This window comes from Harmonia axyridis, chromosome 1, assembly GCF_914767665.1.
Source record: "Harmonia axyridis chromosome 1, icHarAxyr1.1, whole genome shotgun sequence".
NCBI classification, from domain to species: domain Eukaryota; kingdom Metazoa; phylum Arthropoda; class Insecta; order Coleoptera; family Coccinellidae; genus Harmonia; species Harmonia axyridis.
Genome location: NC_059501.1, coordinates 9544160 through 9560372, shown reverse-complemented (window position 1 = coordinate 9560372; position 16213 = coordinate 9544160). Strand labels below are relative to the sequence as shown.

At 37.4% G+C, this 16213-nt stretch overlaps 1 protein-coding gene across 12 annotated transcripts in view; it reads right to left on the bottom strand.

Annotated features, from left to right (window-relative positions):
- Nucleotides 1-16213, bottom strand: part of LOC123688953 (disks large 1 tumor suppressor protein) — a 742726-nt gene that overhangs the window by 138217 nt on the left and 588296 nt on the right. For all 12 annotated transcript variants that reach the window (XM_045627719.1, XM_045627722.1, XM_045627715.1 and 9 more), the window contains one exon: nt 5357-5632. In XM_045627719.1, the coding sequence (XP_045483675.1) occupies nt 5357-5632 (276 nt within the window). The remainder of the gene's footprint in view (nt 1-5356; nt 5633-16213) is intronic.

Genomic DNA, 16213 nt, shown 5'->3' with positions numbered 1-16213 from the left:
ATTCTTCAAAAATTAGCAGCTTCCTCATGGGGTGTTCATGCCAGCACCCTTCGTACGGCAGCTTTGGCCTTGTGTTTTTCTGCTGCTGATTACTGTTTGGTTCAATAGAGCTCATGTTCATGAAATAGATGCACAGCTTAACGTTTTTATGAGAATTGTCATTGGAACTATTAGATCTACACTAGCTTCACATTGGTTACCAATGCTATCACATATACTTCCGCTTCATATTCGTATAAAGAGAGATTGGGAAAAATTTCATTTCTACCCGAACTTATTTCCAATTGTATCTAACCTCCCCGCTATAGAACTACCAGATTGAAGTCACGCGAATCTTTATGTATAAATACTTTCCTTCAATGTAATTAAAGTGTCAAGGAAATTTGGAGTTCTTGTAATGTCTTCAACAGAAGTCTAATCGTTGATCCTTCAGAGAAAATTTTAGGTTTCAATCTCCCTAGTAAAATTTGATGTATTTTAAATCAACTTAGGACTGGTCATGGTCGTTGCAATAGTATGCTTTGCAAATGGCATTTTATTGAAAGCCCACTATGTGAGTGTGGTGTAGACGTAATCATTGACCACTTGGTGATTACTTTTGCAATTTATAAATTTTATGGTTGTTTCCAAGCTTTCAGTTTCAGATTTTTCTTCGAAATGAGTCGTTAACTTCAAATAAATAAAATGGAAAATAACATTTATTACTCTTTTCTGGTTCTGGATCACTGTAATCAGCATTACTTCCGGCATTCCTCAGCAACTGAAGTAAAAATTCAGCTGACTTCTTCGGCCAACGTCCCTGTGTTGTACCAAATTGCTTAGCTTGGACACAACGTCCAACAACACCATTGAACCTTCTGAATGGTACACATTCCTTATGATCTATAACATTAGGTAGGCCACTGCTCGTTTCAATAGCATTTTCCTGATAGCATTAGCTGTTTCAAAGGTGTTCTTAAAATGAACCCTAAAGGTTGAAACCTCGAGCTTCACATGAATTCGTAACGTTGTTCTTGAATTTATTTCTTCCACACAACACTCCAAGCCTGGCACAAGAAAACAAAGTTTAGGCAGAAATTATGAGAAAGTGTTTTGTTTGATATTCTAGAATTCGCAAAATGAATTTGACAAAATACAGATGACCTTCAAACTCCACTTAAGTTTAAGGAACAGCTTTGCTAACGTAGAAATCCGATAATCCCTCTAATCATTTCAAAGGGTCCATTGTCGATTGTTCCTTGACCGGTATAGGTAAAAAGAAGTTACGCATTAAATATGAATGTGCAGGAAAAATAAGAAACGTTTTCCATAAGAATTTTCCGACTAACGTAAATGCAAAATAATAAACAAAACCCTGGTATCGATGCTAATTGAGTTACAACACGAAATTCCAATTTATAACCCAATATAAAAATCAATCACCTGTTTTCTCAGTTTACGCCAGACTTTAATGCCCCATTTCGTTCAGAAACCTGGAGGGAAATTTTCCCGTCTCTGGAAGTATACACTTTTCATGCATGAATACACCTCGAAGTTCATTAACCGGTTATTATTCTCCGATAAAAGACGATTGAAAAACGAAATTCACGGCGTGAGGCCTGAATGGCTCATTACGGAATACATAGTGCGAAAATTTTTAATTAGTTAATTGAAAAGGGACCGTAGGGCCTTTTAACTCGATCAACGATTTTATAGCCCTTGACGTCCTACTCAATTTTTCCATTTTTTCTGGAAAATAGGGCTGGAAGAGAAGGAACGCTCTGAAACTACAAAAAAGATGTCTTGTAGATTCAAACCAGCGACCTCTCTGTTACCATTTATGCTTATAGGAAAATTAACTCGGGAATTATCAACTTTGCATACATTCGGAGTTGACTATTAGAAAAATCATAAAGCTCACGAAGAATTTATTATTTGAGTAACATTCATTCAAACATTTAGAGTGTATTCACATTGGTAACGGGTATACGTGGAATTTTCACTGAATTCATTCCAGAGTTCATCTATTTTCCTCGTCTTAATTTCCACCTCTATTTACAATAATCACAAAAGCTCAATTTTGAATTAAAAATGGGTTCTAGATGGGAAAACTGTATAATAGCACCTGTCACCAGCACTCATGATTTTTGTTAAAATTTTACTTAGCAACGCGTTTTCTCCCTTTTTCGCCCTTAAGATATTACTCCGGAAAATTGCATAATATTTTGAAGTGAGTTGAAGCGAAGATATGCCATCTCATAGAGAGAACGATACATTGTATATTATTTCCAATTTCGTGAAAAATAAATCTCAGAAGAATGAAAAAAGAACAGTTCATACAATTTTAGGTACAACCAAAAATGTCTAGCTGGCAGTGGAGAATATTTAATAAAAATCAGAAGATATGAACCCAATATCATTCACAAAGTACATTTACACTCGAAACATATGTAGTAAATCATCTGCCATTAATTTCTCATACTGTTAAGATTTTGTTGGTGATGTTTACAATAAATTAGTATTCATATAATCGTATTCAGAACGTTTTTAACTTCAAATTGTCTGCTATGAGTTTGATTTTATCAGATATCGATACCACACTGATGTTGTAATAAGAGTTATTATGACATTCAGATGAGTGTCAAATCATAATCATTAGGTGATTGTAGATAACAGTTATTTTCATAACAAGTACGCAAAGTGCTACTGTTAATGCAAATACAGTTTTACGAACGATGTGAAGCTTATAATGGTAGTTGTTCGATGTAGCTTGTTGGTATTAGATTTAACGCAAACAGCAATATTTTTTCATTTGACTCAATGAAGATTCACTTAATTAAGAAAATAACCTATTAATACCAATAAGATGAGTAGATTTACTCTTTCGCAAGCCCTGCGGATAAGTACTTGCAAATGAATGCGGAAAAGTTCTATTTTCTGCACGCTCGTAGAAGAAAGTTCCTTCAGTACACTGTCGGTCGGAGATGAAAGTGAAGTCTGTGAAATCAAACGCTACTGAAGTAAAAAAAAGTCGACATTGTATGATGTTTAAGTAGAAATATATTTCTTCTTGAAATTACCCTGATAACAATAAATTGACGTCTATGCTTCTAGAATAAAACGGTTAACGTTTCAACATTTCTCCGGCTGCGCATAATAAAACAAGAAATAATAACTTCCGACAGAAACAAACTATAGCAATAACCATTTCCAGATAGGCTTCGCCGAAAGAACATTAACGCCTGACTCTAACCGAACTAATCTAGTCGGCCAACAGAAGCATTCTGTTATTTGCAACTAGTTCAAAACTTCGTTGTTCCTACAAACAACTTTCTGACACCATTAATGTTTTATCCCGCTGGAAGAAAAAAAAAATAGGAAATGGCCATTATCTGCCGGTATAACAGAGTTTGTGTTGCAAGTAATGTAGTTGGCTGTTTGTGAATTATATCTTCGCAGAAGTTTTCGTTTGAGATGAGAACTGCAGTTGGTTAATAGGGATGTCTGAAGAATATTCGAATTCGACGAATGCTGGGAAGTTTATTCCTTATGTTGAAGAGTTTGGGGTTGACTGAGGAGAGATATGGAAATATATTTACAAGTATGAAGATCACAAGACGGAGTTAAGGGCAAATTTGGGACATACGGGGTGTCACGTATGAAACGGTTCTAAGAGAACGGAGTGTTCAAACTTATAATTTTATTTGACGTTTATTTTTTTTGATTTGTAGATTCATCCAAGTATCCCTCAGCAACAGAAAATTACTTCCATATTGCAAACATGATATCTTCATTGGCGTTTATTGGTCGTTCGGTGAATAAAGAAATGACGAATTTTATTAAATTTTTCAATACGTACACGCGGACAAAAATAGCAGATTTTCCCACACCATATGGGAAGGTGAGTCTTCTGAATATATGAGCCTTACAACCTCCTTCTTTTAAGAAGCTATAGAAGTTTATTTACTAGAAATATCAGCCAGCACATGATAGCCTCGGGTACTTTTCCTAAGAGATTGATTTTTTTCATTTTATAAGTCGTTAATATATTTTCCTGAAGTTATATCTGACTTCTATGAAATCGTAATTCCGTACAAACTTTAATCTCCAAAGGACCGACTTGATGTTCTGAGAAGACACTTCTTCTTTTGTCTGAAGACGTAACATCCCATGCAAGTAATTAATCTAACAACATACCAACAAACAAATTTACTTCACTGGAGTGAAAGTTTAGAGTCACGTAGTTTTCATTAGATGCCCTAATGGCATTATAACGTCTCGGAGTCTCATGTAAGTTTGTAAAACACAGAGATGAGAAGAACGTAGTAATGAGACCTTCAAGTTGATGCGACTGTCAAGATAATCAACATTATACAGAACAAACTTTCAACATGGAAACAGAGAAGCTATAATTTCATAATAGGCATTTTAACCATTTGCTTTTTAAAGGGAGTACACGAAATGGATCACCCAGGTTTTGTGTATTTTTGGGCGGGGGTTTTCCCCTGAACAGATTGCGTCATAATGTCTTGACGCTTGAAATTGTTGACCTATATAACACTAGGTTATCCCAATGGTGGTCCAGATTTCACAGCTCTGCTTCAATGACATATATCAAAGACAACTGCATTCATGTTCATTGGCCACCAAGATTTTGTGATTTATCGCCTTTGGATTTTTTCTGTATTTATGCGATGAATCGTGTTTATTTCGAAAATCCTCAATTATCAAATATTTGAAATTCGAATACCAATATCTGTCAAGTTATTGATGAGGTATTACCCGAAATGTACCGACGAGTCATCCGAAATTACCCCACAAGGATTGAGTCCTGCAGTCTTCCAGAAGATCGCGAGGAGAAAATTTAAATATGTTGTATTCCACACATAATGACAAGCTTCAAGCATTATACTGAAATGAAAATTTGATCGATATTCTGAATGAAATTGTGTTCTATTTACGTTCCTTTTCGGAACAACAAATTTGTTAACCCTACAAAAGCAAACTTTTAATTCGATCGAATTTGTGATCATAGTAATATTGCATGTTTTTTTTCTAATATTTTTCTACACCATTCTGATGATGTGGACAGCTTGAATTTTGTCACAAAGCTCCATCCGATATGTGTTCATGGAAATTTTGGGTGCTTTTTCGATATTCATCTGAAATTTTCTATAAGTCTCGAGTAGAGACCAACATGAAATTTTGCTTTAGGTTACAGACCTTCATATCTAAAGGCAACATTTCATTCCAGACGAATAAGCAATTTGAAAATCAACAAGTTAAGAACATTTCAAAGTACCTCATTTACGTAGAGCCTAAAGTCGCATTTTACCCATAAAAACCTAACCTAAAATAAACCTAACCTAAAACTTACTAGTTTGACAGTGTTCCCAGCCTTCTTCAGAGCGTCAACAGCAACAGCATGCGGCACGTCCACCACAGGAACCTCATTAACAGACAGGATGGAGTCGTTCACCATCAGCCTGCCGTCGGCCGACGCTGCACCACCCGGTATCAACTTGGTGATGTAGATGGCGGTGTCGTCGCCGATGTGGGGGTTGTCCGTGCCCCCGGCGATGCTGAAGCCGAGGCCGGAGGTGCCACGCTCCAGGACGATCTCTTCGTAATCCCAGTCGTCATCTCCGTTCACCTGGAAGGAACGGGTGTTTGTGAGTTTTCTATAATTACAGGGGTTGGAGGGGGGGTGTTGGTTCCGGAAGAGACGCGAAAGGGTGAGTGTTTTAGACTTGGCGTTGATCAGTCGATTAATACGCGGAGTTGGAGCTCTATGGTAGGTGATGGGTGGTGTCAGTGGCAGGCGAAGATGTAGTTGGGTAGTGTGGGAGGAAGGGGTTGTTTTCGATGAGAATTACATGGTTGTCTGGAGGAAATAGGAGGAGGATTGGGGTGTGCTAGAGATAATTAAGTGTAGGTGGGAGATATTGGATGTACCTATTTGTTGTACTTGTTCATAGTTTCTTCGCGACTACTGTAAAAGATAGAGAATCTAAATTTAAAATATGAGCTTTATATTCGCTGTTTTCTCATTTCATCAAGATGAAAATTTGTTAAAATCTGTGAGTCAAAATGCTGCCATATGTACGTCCGTATAAGTCGGAGGTAATTTATTTTTTTCCGTTGCTGATTCCATCAATCTAAGGTTCTAATTTCTTTTATAATATCGATTTTCTTGCGAATTAAAAGATTTGAAACCTTTATAAATATATGTTTTATTTTCTTGAACTGCATTTGTATTGTTTTATAATACTTTTGATAACATGAGAATTTAATATTTCGGATTTTTTTCAGAATGCGTCCACCATTTTGTAATTTTAATTTCGAAGATTTATTCCTAATTTCATTTAATATTTTGACTTGATATACATTTTTGAGTGACGCACAATTTATTTCTCATTCATCATTTATCGTTTTCGAAGACTATTTATTTATTGAAAAATGTACAGATGATTGACTTAGAATTCCTACATGTTTATTTTTTTTTCTATTTTCAAATTTGATGTGATATTACCGCATAAGTTATTTACTTTCATATGATTCTGAGAATGAAGTTTCAGTGTCCAACATTTGTATGTGATGTATTCCTCATTTCTGTTTTTGTTTCACAGGGTTTTTTTTAATATGCTTCTTTGTATTATTTCCTGGACTCCTTCAGGATTTTGTCAATATTTGTTTGTGGAATTTGATTGAACCTTTTCTTGGATCGAGATAGTTCTATGTACGATTGAGACGATGAAGCTGGTGGGTTCAAGGAACCAATTATGCCAAAGTTATAATTTTGACCTACTTTGCACAACCCATCGAACCACATTTTCTGTTATTATTGGAATATTACCAGCCTGCATCCCAAACCAACTTAAAAAGTACATTAAGAAGCTCGAGCACAGCCGTCGCCAGGAGCAGCATACCGGACTTTCCGCCGGGGCGCTGAATTGTAGAGGCGAAAAGTCAGTTGATAAAATAAGATTTTTTGCACCTTTAAGAACTATGTTGTCTTTTTATTATAGCATTATAAACAGAGTGTCGTTCTTTTAAAATTTTAAACAATGCAGGACGTGTTTTGATCACGACAAAACATCGTTTGATAAATTTGACACGGTGATTTTAGGCAAAAAATACGATTTCATATGATATTGAAAAGATGCATGAAAGGAATAGCAGATGCCCATTTGAAAGAAATTTATATAAAAAGGCAAAGCAGAGCAGCGAAACTTTATTTTGCCGGGGCGATAAAATGTCTGGCGGCGGCCACGAGCTTGAGTTTTGTATTGGTATATTTTCAATTTGTTTATCTGTGATAGTATATAATCAGATTCACTCTGGTGCCGAATGAATATAATGATTTTCCCATAATGTATACAAATACACTGGATATAGAATTATTATTCTGTACACCTCGTGTCGTATGCATTTCAACTGTATTTTATTACATCATTTGTTATGTAATCAATATTCTAAAATACTTCCACCAGTATAGAGAATAATCTGTGATCCGAAATGATTATTAATACCTAATTATTAATTGTTATTAAGCATCGGAATGAAGATAAATAGATGTATCGAGTTGATTAGATCTGGAGTTTCAAAATATTCCACCTGAAATCAAATGGGTTATTGGGTTATATTCTAGAACTACAAACTGAGCACTATGTAGCCCAAAAACTGGGCTTCTTTATTAGTACCAAGTTGCAGGAGGTGATCTAACAAACACGAGGGATGGAAATATTCTGAGGTTGCGAAAGGAATATTCTAATTTCTACGGGTTCTATCCTATCGTTCGGTCTTTATTGAATTAATTGTTATATTGATAATCATGATATATTTTTGTGTCAAGATTTTTTTCATAGTGACTATATTTCTTGGCGGTCATTCATTTCGTAGATTAACATCGATCCTTGGTGTAAATGCACCATGCCGAGTTTTATTGATTTGGTATTTTTCATTTCTAGGAAAATATTATCCCGAATCAAGAAACAAAATCTCTCATTTCCCGAAGTTTAATCACCTGGATGGAATTCTTTCGTCAACGCTTAATTGAAAAATATCCACGAAAATCTGTACAGGAAAACCCGCACCAAATATCCTGGCTACCTGGAATTTCTTTATAATTCCGAGCCCCATTATTGGCATTCCCTCGCCCGTGCCACGCAGCATAATGAAATACCGACAAAAAAAAATACTTAAACTCGAGTACACCATCACTTCTCTCGGATAAACTCGGCGAAATTGCTGAGGTGAAAAATATCCAGCCCAATGAACGTCAAATTCCGACTGAATTTAATCGCAATGTTTCCTCGAACGTCTTCAACAGCCGACGCTAATAATGCATCGTTTCGGCCCCCCCTCGCGTAATAAACGGCCGGGGCACGGTGAGAAATCGACGAAAAAATTTCATTAACCTTTCGGGGATGATACCCGAAAGAACAATAAAAGAACATCTGTGTGCCGCAATAGAAATGAACTTTACAACTCCTCGCCGTGCCGCCCGTGTATGTTTCATATTAACCCGCCCGGGCGTCATAACATCTTCAGCTTTATGCGGGGAATTTCAGCTGGATTAATTCCTGGATGCAATTCCACCTTCGGGCCATTAAAGCGCGCCGAGCTGAATGGGACGAGGAGGCGATTCGTTTTATTTTTTTTATATCCGGAGGAATGTAGCGCCTTGCCGAGCGAGGAGGAATTGCCGGTTGGCAAGAAGGACCGCCCGCGTCAACCGGGCGGGAGTTAGTTCGAACGTCAGAATCGCATTTACGCGCGAGGTTGTTTTTGTCGGGTGGTTTTTTTTGGGTTTATTCGATTTATATCGCCATTCAATTTCATGTGCTATATAGGTGGAATGGTGTGGAATTCGGTAGATATTTGGGAATGGATTATTCAATTTTTGTTACTGTCAAAAACTTAGTGTCTACATTTCTGCACCAACAAATTTAGTTATCGATACATCGCCTTTTAGTTTCTGTCTATGTTTTCCGGAAGTCACAGACTTCTCCACTCAGTTGTTCGGAATGCCTTGAACTATAACATTCAAAAAATTCAGCCAATTTGATAGGAGACCACTTTCCGTTGTGAAGTGTGCGGTATCCTTTTGCCGAAATAAAGTTATTTTGCTTTTGATCAATATCAATTATTGCTTTATGTTTGCCAGTCTGTCTATTGATAGGGACATGAAAACGCACCATCATTCTAAGACTATGGCAAATCTCGTGACTAGCTCGTGTTCTACTCCAAATTTGGTGGAGGTATTTGAATCGTGAGTGATTCTACAAAAATTTCAGTGGGAGAAGAACGTTCATAGGTGTGTTATTTTCAGAAATATTAAACCGAGATTCTCTCGTTTCATCTAAGAGTGACCACATTGAACCATAAAGTCGATGATAAAATTCATTCTATCCATGAATTCAGCAATGATTTTCAAATGAACAGAAACATTAATACAATGAAAAGTTGTTGTTCATATTGATGATTTTTTTCATTGCATCAAAAACCAACTTCAATTAAAACAATGACATGTAAACCAATGTAATATTCACTATTGCAAAGTTTGGTTCATTATTCGATCAGTTGTATTTTGTATCTTATAACGGGTGTTTTTTTTTCGAGTTATATAACTTTAAGTTGGCATTACTGTTCAAGATGGCGACCGATTTAACAGCCGTCAAGTGATTTATTCTCAGTTTGGTTTGGGAATTCATCATGAATAGACTCGAGCCTGAACAACGCTTGTAAATAGTGCAAATTTATTTCGAAAATAATGGTTCTGTGCGGAATACGTATCGCGCACTACGTCCATTTTATTTTGTTTAGCGATGAAGCGCACTTCTGGTTGAATGGCTACGTCAACAAACAAAACTGCCGCATTTGGAGTGAAGCTAATCCTCAAGTGTATGTCGAAACACCGTTACATCCAGAAAAACTGTTTGTTTGGTGCGCTTTATGGGCTGGTGGAATCATTGGTCCGTACTTCTTCAAAAACGATACTGGTCAGAACGTAACACTCAATGGTGATCGGTATAGAGCCATGATTACTAACTTTTTCATTCCTGAATTAAACAACCATGATGTTCAGGAGCTGTGGTTCCAACAAGACGACGCAACATGTCACACAGCTCGTGCCACAATCGATTTGTTGAAAGACACGTTTGGTGACCGCACTGTCTGTGGGGCTATGTAAAGTCATTGGTCTATGCGGATAAGCCACAAACCCTTGAACATTTGGAAGACAACATTCGCCGTGTTATTGTTGATATACGGCCACACATATACGGAAAAAGTCATCGAAAATTGGACGTCCAGATTGGACTACATCCGAGCCAGCCGTGGCGGTCATATACCAGAAATCATATTTAAAATGTAATGCCACAAGATTATCTTGCGGATGAATAAAATTAATGTCAATCGAATAATCCATCGTTGTTTTATTGCAATTTAAAGTTCTATAGTTCTAAAAAAAACACCCTTTATAAAGCCCTTCCGCTAAGAATCCAGGTATGTAGGTATACAAAATCACAACCTAAACGGGACCATCTAGAGCATTTTTCTTTAATGATAGAAATTTTGATACTCTTTCTTTCAACCATTTTTTTTACAATGAAAACGAATACTAAACTTCATTTTCAGAATCCTGACGTTGATGAACAGATTTTCATAATATTAATGAATAGGGGGAATGTTTAGGAATGCAATTTCATTATATTAAGCACAATGTATCAATAAAATGAAGTTGATTGCGATTCTTTAATACAAATTCTTTTCTATGTCAAAGCAGACGTGAAACCGTCAATTGAAATTCTATCTCAACCATCAAAAATAATCGCAGCAACCCTCCGTTTCGTTCGTCTCTAATAAAAAACAGCCAGAATCAATTTCCTCATTTATAATTTCGCCAATCAAGGTTAAAAATTTCAATTTCGTCCCCGATGATATCATCTCCCCCCCTCCCATCTACCGGAAAACCTGACGTATAATTGGAAAAATCGAATCGCCTTCGATAGACACACAACCGACGGTAGATTGGATAACTCCGACGAGTTGAAACGACAAGGAGAAACCGCCATATTTCCAATTAAGCAAAACAATCTCCCGGCGTCGCTCCCCCGAGGACGCGTCGACGTCCTTCCCGACTTTTTCCATTGTTTCGTTCATAACCTGTCATATTAGCGATTTTCCGATAGGATGAAAAGTTTTTCCGGGTCCGGATAATCCCCGGATTATGTCTCATTTGCCGAGATGTTGGATCTGTCTTCGGCGTGCCGGGATATCTTTTTTAAAGCTGTTAGATTGGAACGTGGCGGGAGAGAAATTTAATTTTCCGATGATGCGGAAGTGATATCCGGTTCAGTTTCGCGTTGTTTGTGTTTGCAGGTCGGAGTTGTGAAAAGGCGTTATGGGGGAGATTGAAAATCTCAGAATAATTATGGAATAGATATTTATAAAACAATGTTGAAAAAATGTTGGTTTTCTGTCTAACAAATTTGACAGATAATAGATTAATCCATAACAAGAGAGTTCCAACTACCAACATGGTCGTTTCTATTGGCTAAAATAGTCTACGTTGCGGCCGAATCCCTATTTGCTTACTTTCATTCGCTGCAACTTAGCGCATCTATAAGATAATAGATGTAGATAATTCAGATTATCTTTCTTACGATTGGCGTTGACTAATGCGGTCTATAGGAGATTAATGTAATTAGCATTTTCACTCGGTTTTAGTTCGATTTGGTCACTTTTATTGCTATAAATAGTACACGTGCTGAAGCGTGGCATTTTGGTCACTGTTATTGGTGGGAGTTGTTAAAAGCCGTTTAGGAAAATTGAATCAAACACCGACGAAGAATTTTACAGCCATCGAGAAAATGTGGAGGTTTTTAATGATTTCGACGATGACGTTTGATAAAATATTGTGGCACATGTTGAAAAAACTGAAGATAAATATTTTTCCATCAAATCTATTCCTCTAGTTACTTTCAAAGTCGGTAATGATACATCCGAGAGAAAATTATTTTGCATCCTTATAACACCGAAGAAAAGATTTGGAGTGGAAGACGAGAAGTACTAGGTGAGATATAATTCCACCTTTGGACAAGCGTTTTTACGGGGTAGTTTAAGTACGATTGGAAGAACTTTACCAACATAAAATGATGAAATATAACCATGAAACGGAAATATTTCCGCACGGTTTTATTTCACAAGGTAAGGCACATTAAACGCATTCGCCATATAATTAGAGAGAATAGTTTTATTTGACGAGAAGCCTCTTTTGTTGAATTTAATCTAGAACTTCAAGACTCATAAATTGAATTTTAAGGTTTTCAAATTATTCTCGAACAACATTCTAACACCTATTACGTGAAAAGGCAACAATAAACGGCGCTACATCACAGTCTTTTCAGCAATCACTACTACACCTCGCATCTCTGTCTATTTTTAGAACGACGCTCGGGGGCGTTCTTACCTTGACGAGCCTGCCTCATCATCGACGGCCATAGAATCATCGCCAGAAATGTGATCAGGGCCCGAGTTTGCGGTTCCTTGCGCGTCAAAATCACAGTCTATTGACTGGCTGCATATTCAGAGCGAGTTTAATGAACCGTGAACGTGAGAGACCCGATGTTGGAATTCGGACGGATTCCCTAGCGATCTTGCGAATTCGGACGGCCCGTGGAATCTCGTTTTCGGCATGGGGGAGCCCACAGAAAGAGATCTCAATTCATCGGTGCGATTCAGTCGGGCGGTCCTTCGCTGAAGATGTCGCTCTATCATATATCTTGATGTAGTTATTTTTGAAATTTTGGGCTAGGTGTGGTCTCAAACTGTAAGGTTCGAGTCAATGACTCTCGAATGACGAGATTTGGTTCGTTAATAATATCAGGTTGAGTAGAAAGGAAATTTCGCATTTCATATCCTTTTTTCTTCAACTAAGTTTTTATATGGCAGTGTAAAGGTATGACTGTATACTTCTTACGCCTCTTTGGGAATACTGCTCTTGATCGGTTCAGTCGTGGACTATTGTGCGTTGTGGATGTAGGTCTCAAAGGAAGAAATTCGTCAATTTTATATTTTACACTACCCGAAAGGGAAAAACGTGTCGAAAGCGATCAAAAAACTTGTGTTGTGTACAGGTTCGATATTCTTTCGGTTCGTGTTGCACAACAATGGTTCGAGAGATTCCGTTCTGGTGTAGTGATGATGAATGATGCACAACGCTTTGGCAAGCCCAATGTCTAAAATGTCGATATAATCAACGTGAATATCATGGTAGACTGTCATATGTGAGTATTCCTAGCATCACCCATGAGCTGAACATCCACCAAAAACCGTTTTGAACCATTTGTAGAAGGCTTGATCAAAAAAAGCTCGATATTTGGGTGCCTCGAGTTCTGACGCAAAAAACGTCATGAACCGATAAACCAATTTCCATCTGCAAATCGCAGTTGAGTCGCAACGAAATCTACCAATTTTCATGGGTCATTTACGACCATGTCAAGCAACAGAAATTGAGGTCGAAAGCCAACGAAACGTTCCATGACGTTCCAGGATTGACGGCTAGATGAGGGAATACTCTACTATGAGCAGCTCTCCTATGGTCGAACGCTCAATTCTGATGATCTCTATTGTGAAAAACTCGACCTTTTGAAGCTAGCGATCGAACTGAAGCGGTTAGTATTGGTGAATTGAAGAGGAACTGTTTGATCAGCACAACGCAGGCCGTGCACATCTTTGATGATGCGCCAGAATATCCTGGAGTTCAAATAGGAAGTTCTATAGTCCAGACCTGGCACCATGTGAAATCTATGTCTATGGCCAAGGCAATTGGGGGTTCAAATTCGAGTGCAAAAGACGTCTGTGAACGTGTACTTGTTTTTTGTCAATAGAGACAAGGGCTTTTAGGAGAGTGGCATTATCAAAATGAATTTTCGTTGGCAATAACTCATGGAACATAAAGGCGCATATCTGACTTAGATTGGTTCATTGTAACACTTTCTATGAAACATTGAATGAAGTGGAATAGGAAAATATTTTTTCCCAACCTTGTTCATTCACAAATTCTGACGAACTGAAACCTCACCTGTTCAGTTCACTGACTTCAAAAACTTATAGTACACTACTTCTTTCCAAAGACTCTTTCGGATCCTTCGTAAGCTCAGAGTTAGGTGAAACACAAGGCTTTTAATTATTCATCTAATTCTAATAGGTAAATACCACAATATTTCCGAGTCAAACATAGTTTCTATAATGAAGTAAGTATTTTAATTCTGCTTTCTAGCAGAAGTTCTATACAACTCTGCCTCAAACAGTCTTCAATTAAAGCACCTTAAGAGGATGAATATTATGTTCCATCAGGCATTGACATTGAAGACCCAAACCACCTAATTCCAAGGGCAACCCTCGGGTCGGCAATCCCACGAATGACCACAGACGTCAATACTTCTCCCGCGACAAATTCCCCACCGTCACTTTCCTTCTGTCTCCTCAATTCCAGGTTTGAATTAATCCATATTCGCGTCAACGTGCCGTTGTCTCTTAATTTAGCTGTCAACATCAAGACTTAACGAGCGAAACCGACTCCATCAGGCAGGGCGTCGGGGTTGGGAGGGTGAGCGAGGTCCTTGGCACAAAACATTCCGAGAAAAGGTCTCGACCCAGGGGGATAAGTCTGCAGAGTAGACAGACTAGAGGACGTCGCAGCGACGTTGGGTTTAATTAGATGTTTGTTTTTGCCTAGTGATATCTTGAAGGGTTTCAGTCTTCTCGGAATGTGGAATGGCCGTGTGTTCCTTCTAGATATGGAAGCTGGAAGATGCGAATGGAAGGTTATCGTGGATGATTGAAGTGAAGGAGCTAACAAAGAGAGGATGGCAAATGGCACCTTCGCTAACTATCATATTATCTTATACTTAGTCTAAAAGCCCGTGAACTCCAAACTACGTCATAGTATAAAAGCTGAAAGTTTATTTCACAATGTACATTTCAGCCTTTTTTTCCAGGCTTTTAAGAGTTTATGTTGTTTTTTCTAGGTTCTTATACATTTAACAAAGTGTTACTGTTAATTTCCAAATTCTCAGTTCGCAAAATGATCATCTTGATTCGACTAAATGAACTTGGTAAGCAAATATTTGAAACTTAGATCTATCAGTGAGGATAAGTTCTATCGAGAATGGTTAACAAGATATTTGGACCTTAAATATGACATGAAAATTTCTAGTTTCTATCATATTCGGTTCTTGAGTTATTTCGGCAGCCAGGCGAACAGAATTTTGACCTCGAATTCTTTTATCGGTGAGTTGAACACAATAATTCGAGATCATTTCCTCTAGAAACGCAACAGTGTTGCATTTGCTGAAATAAATACTGAATGAAGCTTAATTCTTCTGTAACACAGCGCCCCTGTTAACTATAATGAAAGACGAGAAACTCGAAAGTTTCAACGTAAAGTTAAATGCCGCAGGGGGACAGCAAGTAGATTAATCTGCCCTTTTCTAAGGGAATACGACCTTGTTGCCAGCTAAGTATTGGACACGAACGGTGGCATGAGAATAGTTATTTATAATACAAGTGCAGAAGGCATTGATATTATTCCACGAGTTCAAAATTCAAAAACGAGCCACGAAGTGGCGAGTTTTGGAATGAACGAGTGGTAGAATGAGCCTTCTGTACGAGTATTATACATTATTTTCTCTAATTCATTGCATTTTCATTGAAATTAATGAAATATTTCCATAAATATAATTTAGTGATTTTTGCATTGAAAAATGTTGGTTGGCAGAACTGATTTCTTTAAGGCAATTTGATGAATTGTCAGATAAAGCCGTAGCGGAAAGTTCGGAGTGCCAACATAGAATAATAAAATATAACCATGAAAACTGTGCGTTTCTGATATATTCTCGCACGATTTTGTTCTACAAGATGTGGAAGAATGAACGGAATAACCACAGAATTAGAGAAATAAAATTAGGAGAAGATATTAGAAAAGCGCTGAACTGAAGTCAGGAGAGACCTAAACAACAGAGCCCTGGGCACTGATTCTAGAGTTCATGCACTCCATGATATAGAATTAGTTATTTTAAGTGTCTTGTTTTGAAGTTGATTACAGTTGCGAAATCTTGAATGACAGATTAAAAATTACAGAAAGGACAATGAAGTTTTTGTTCATTATTGCCAATTTGCCTCCTCTCAAAACTATGGTGAGATCAACTTTTTGATATTCGATTAT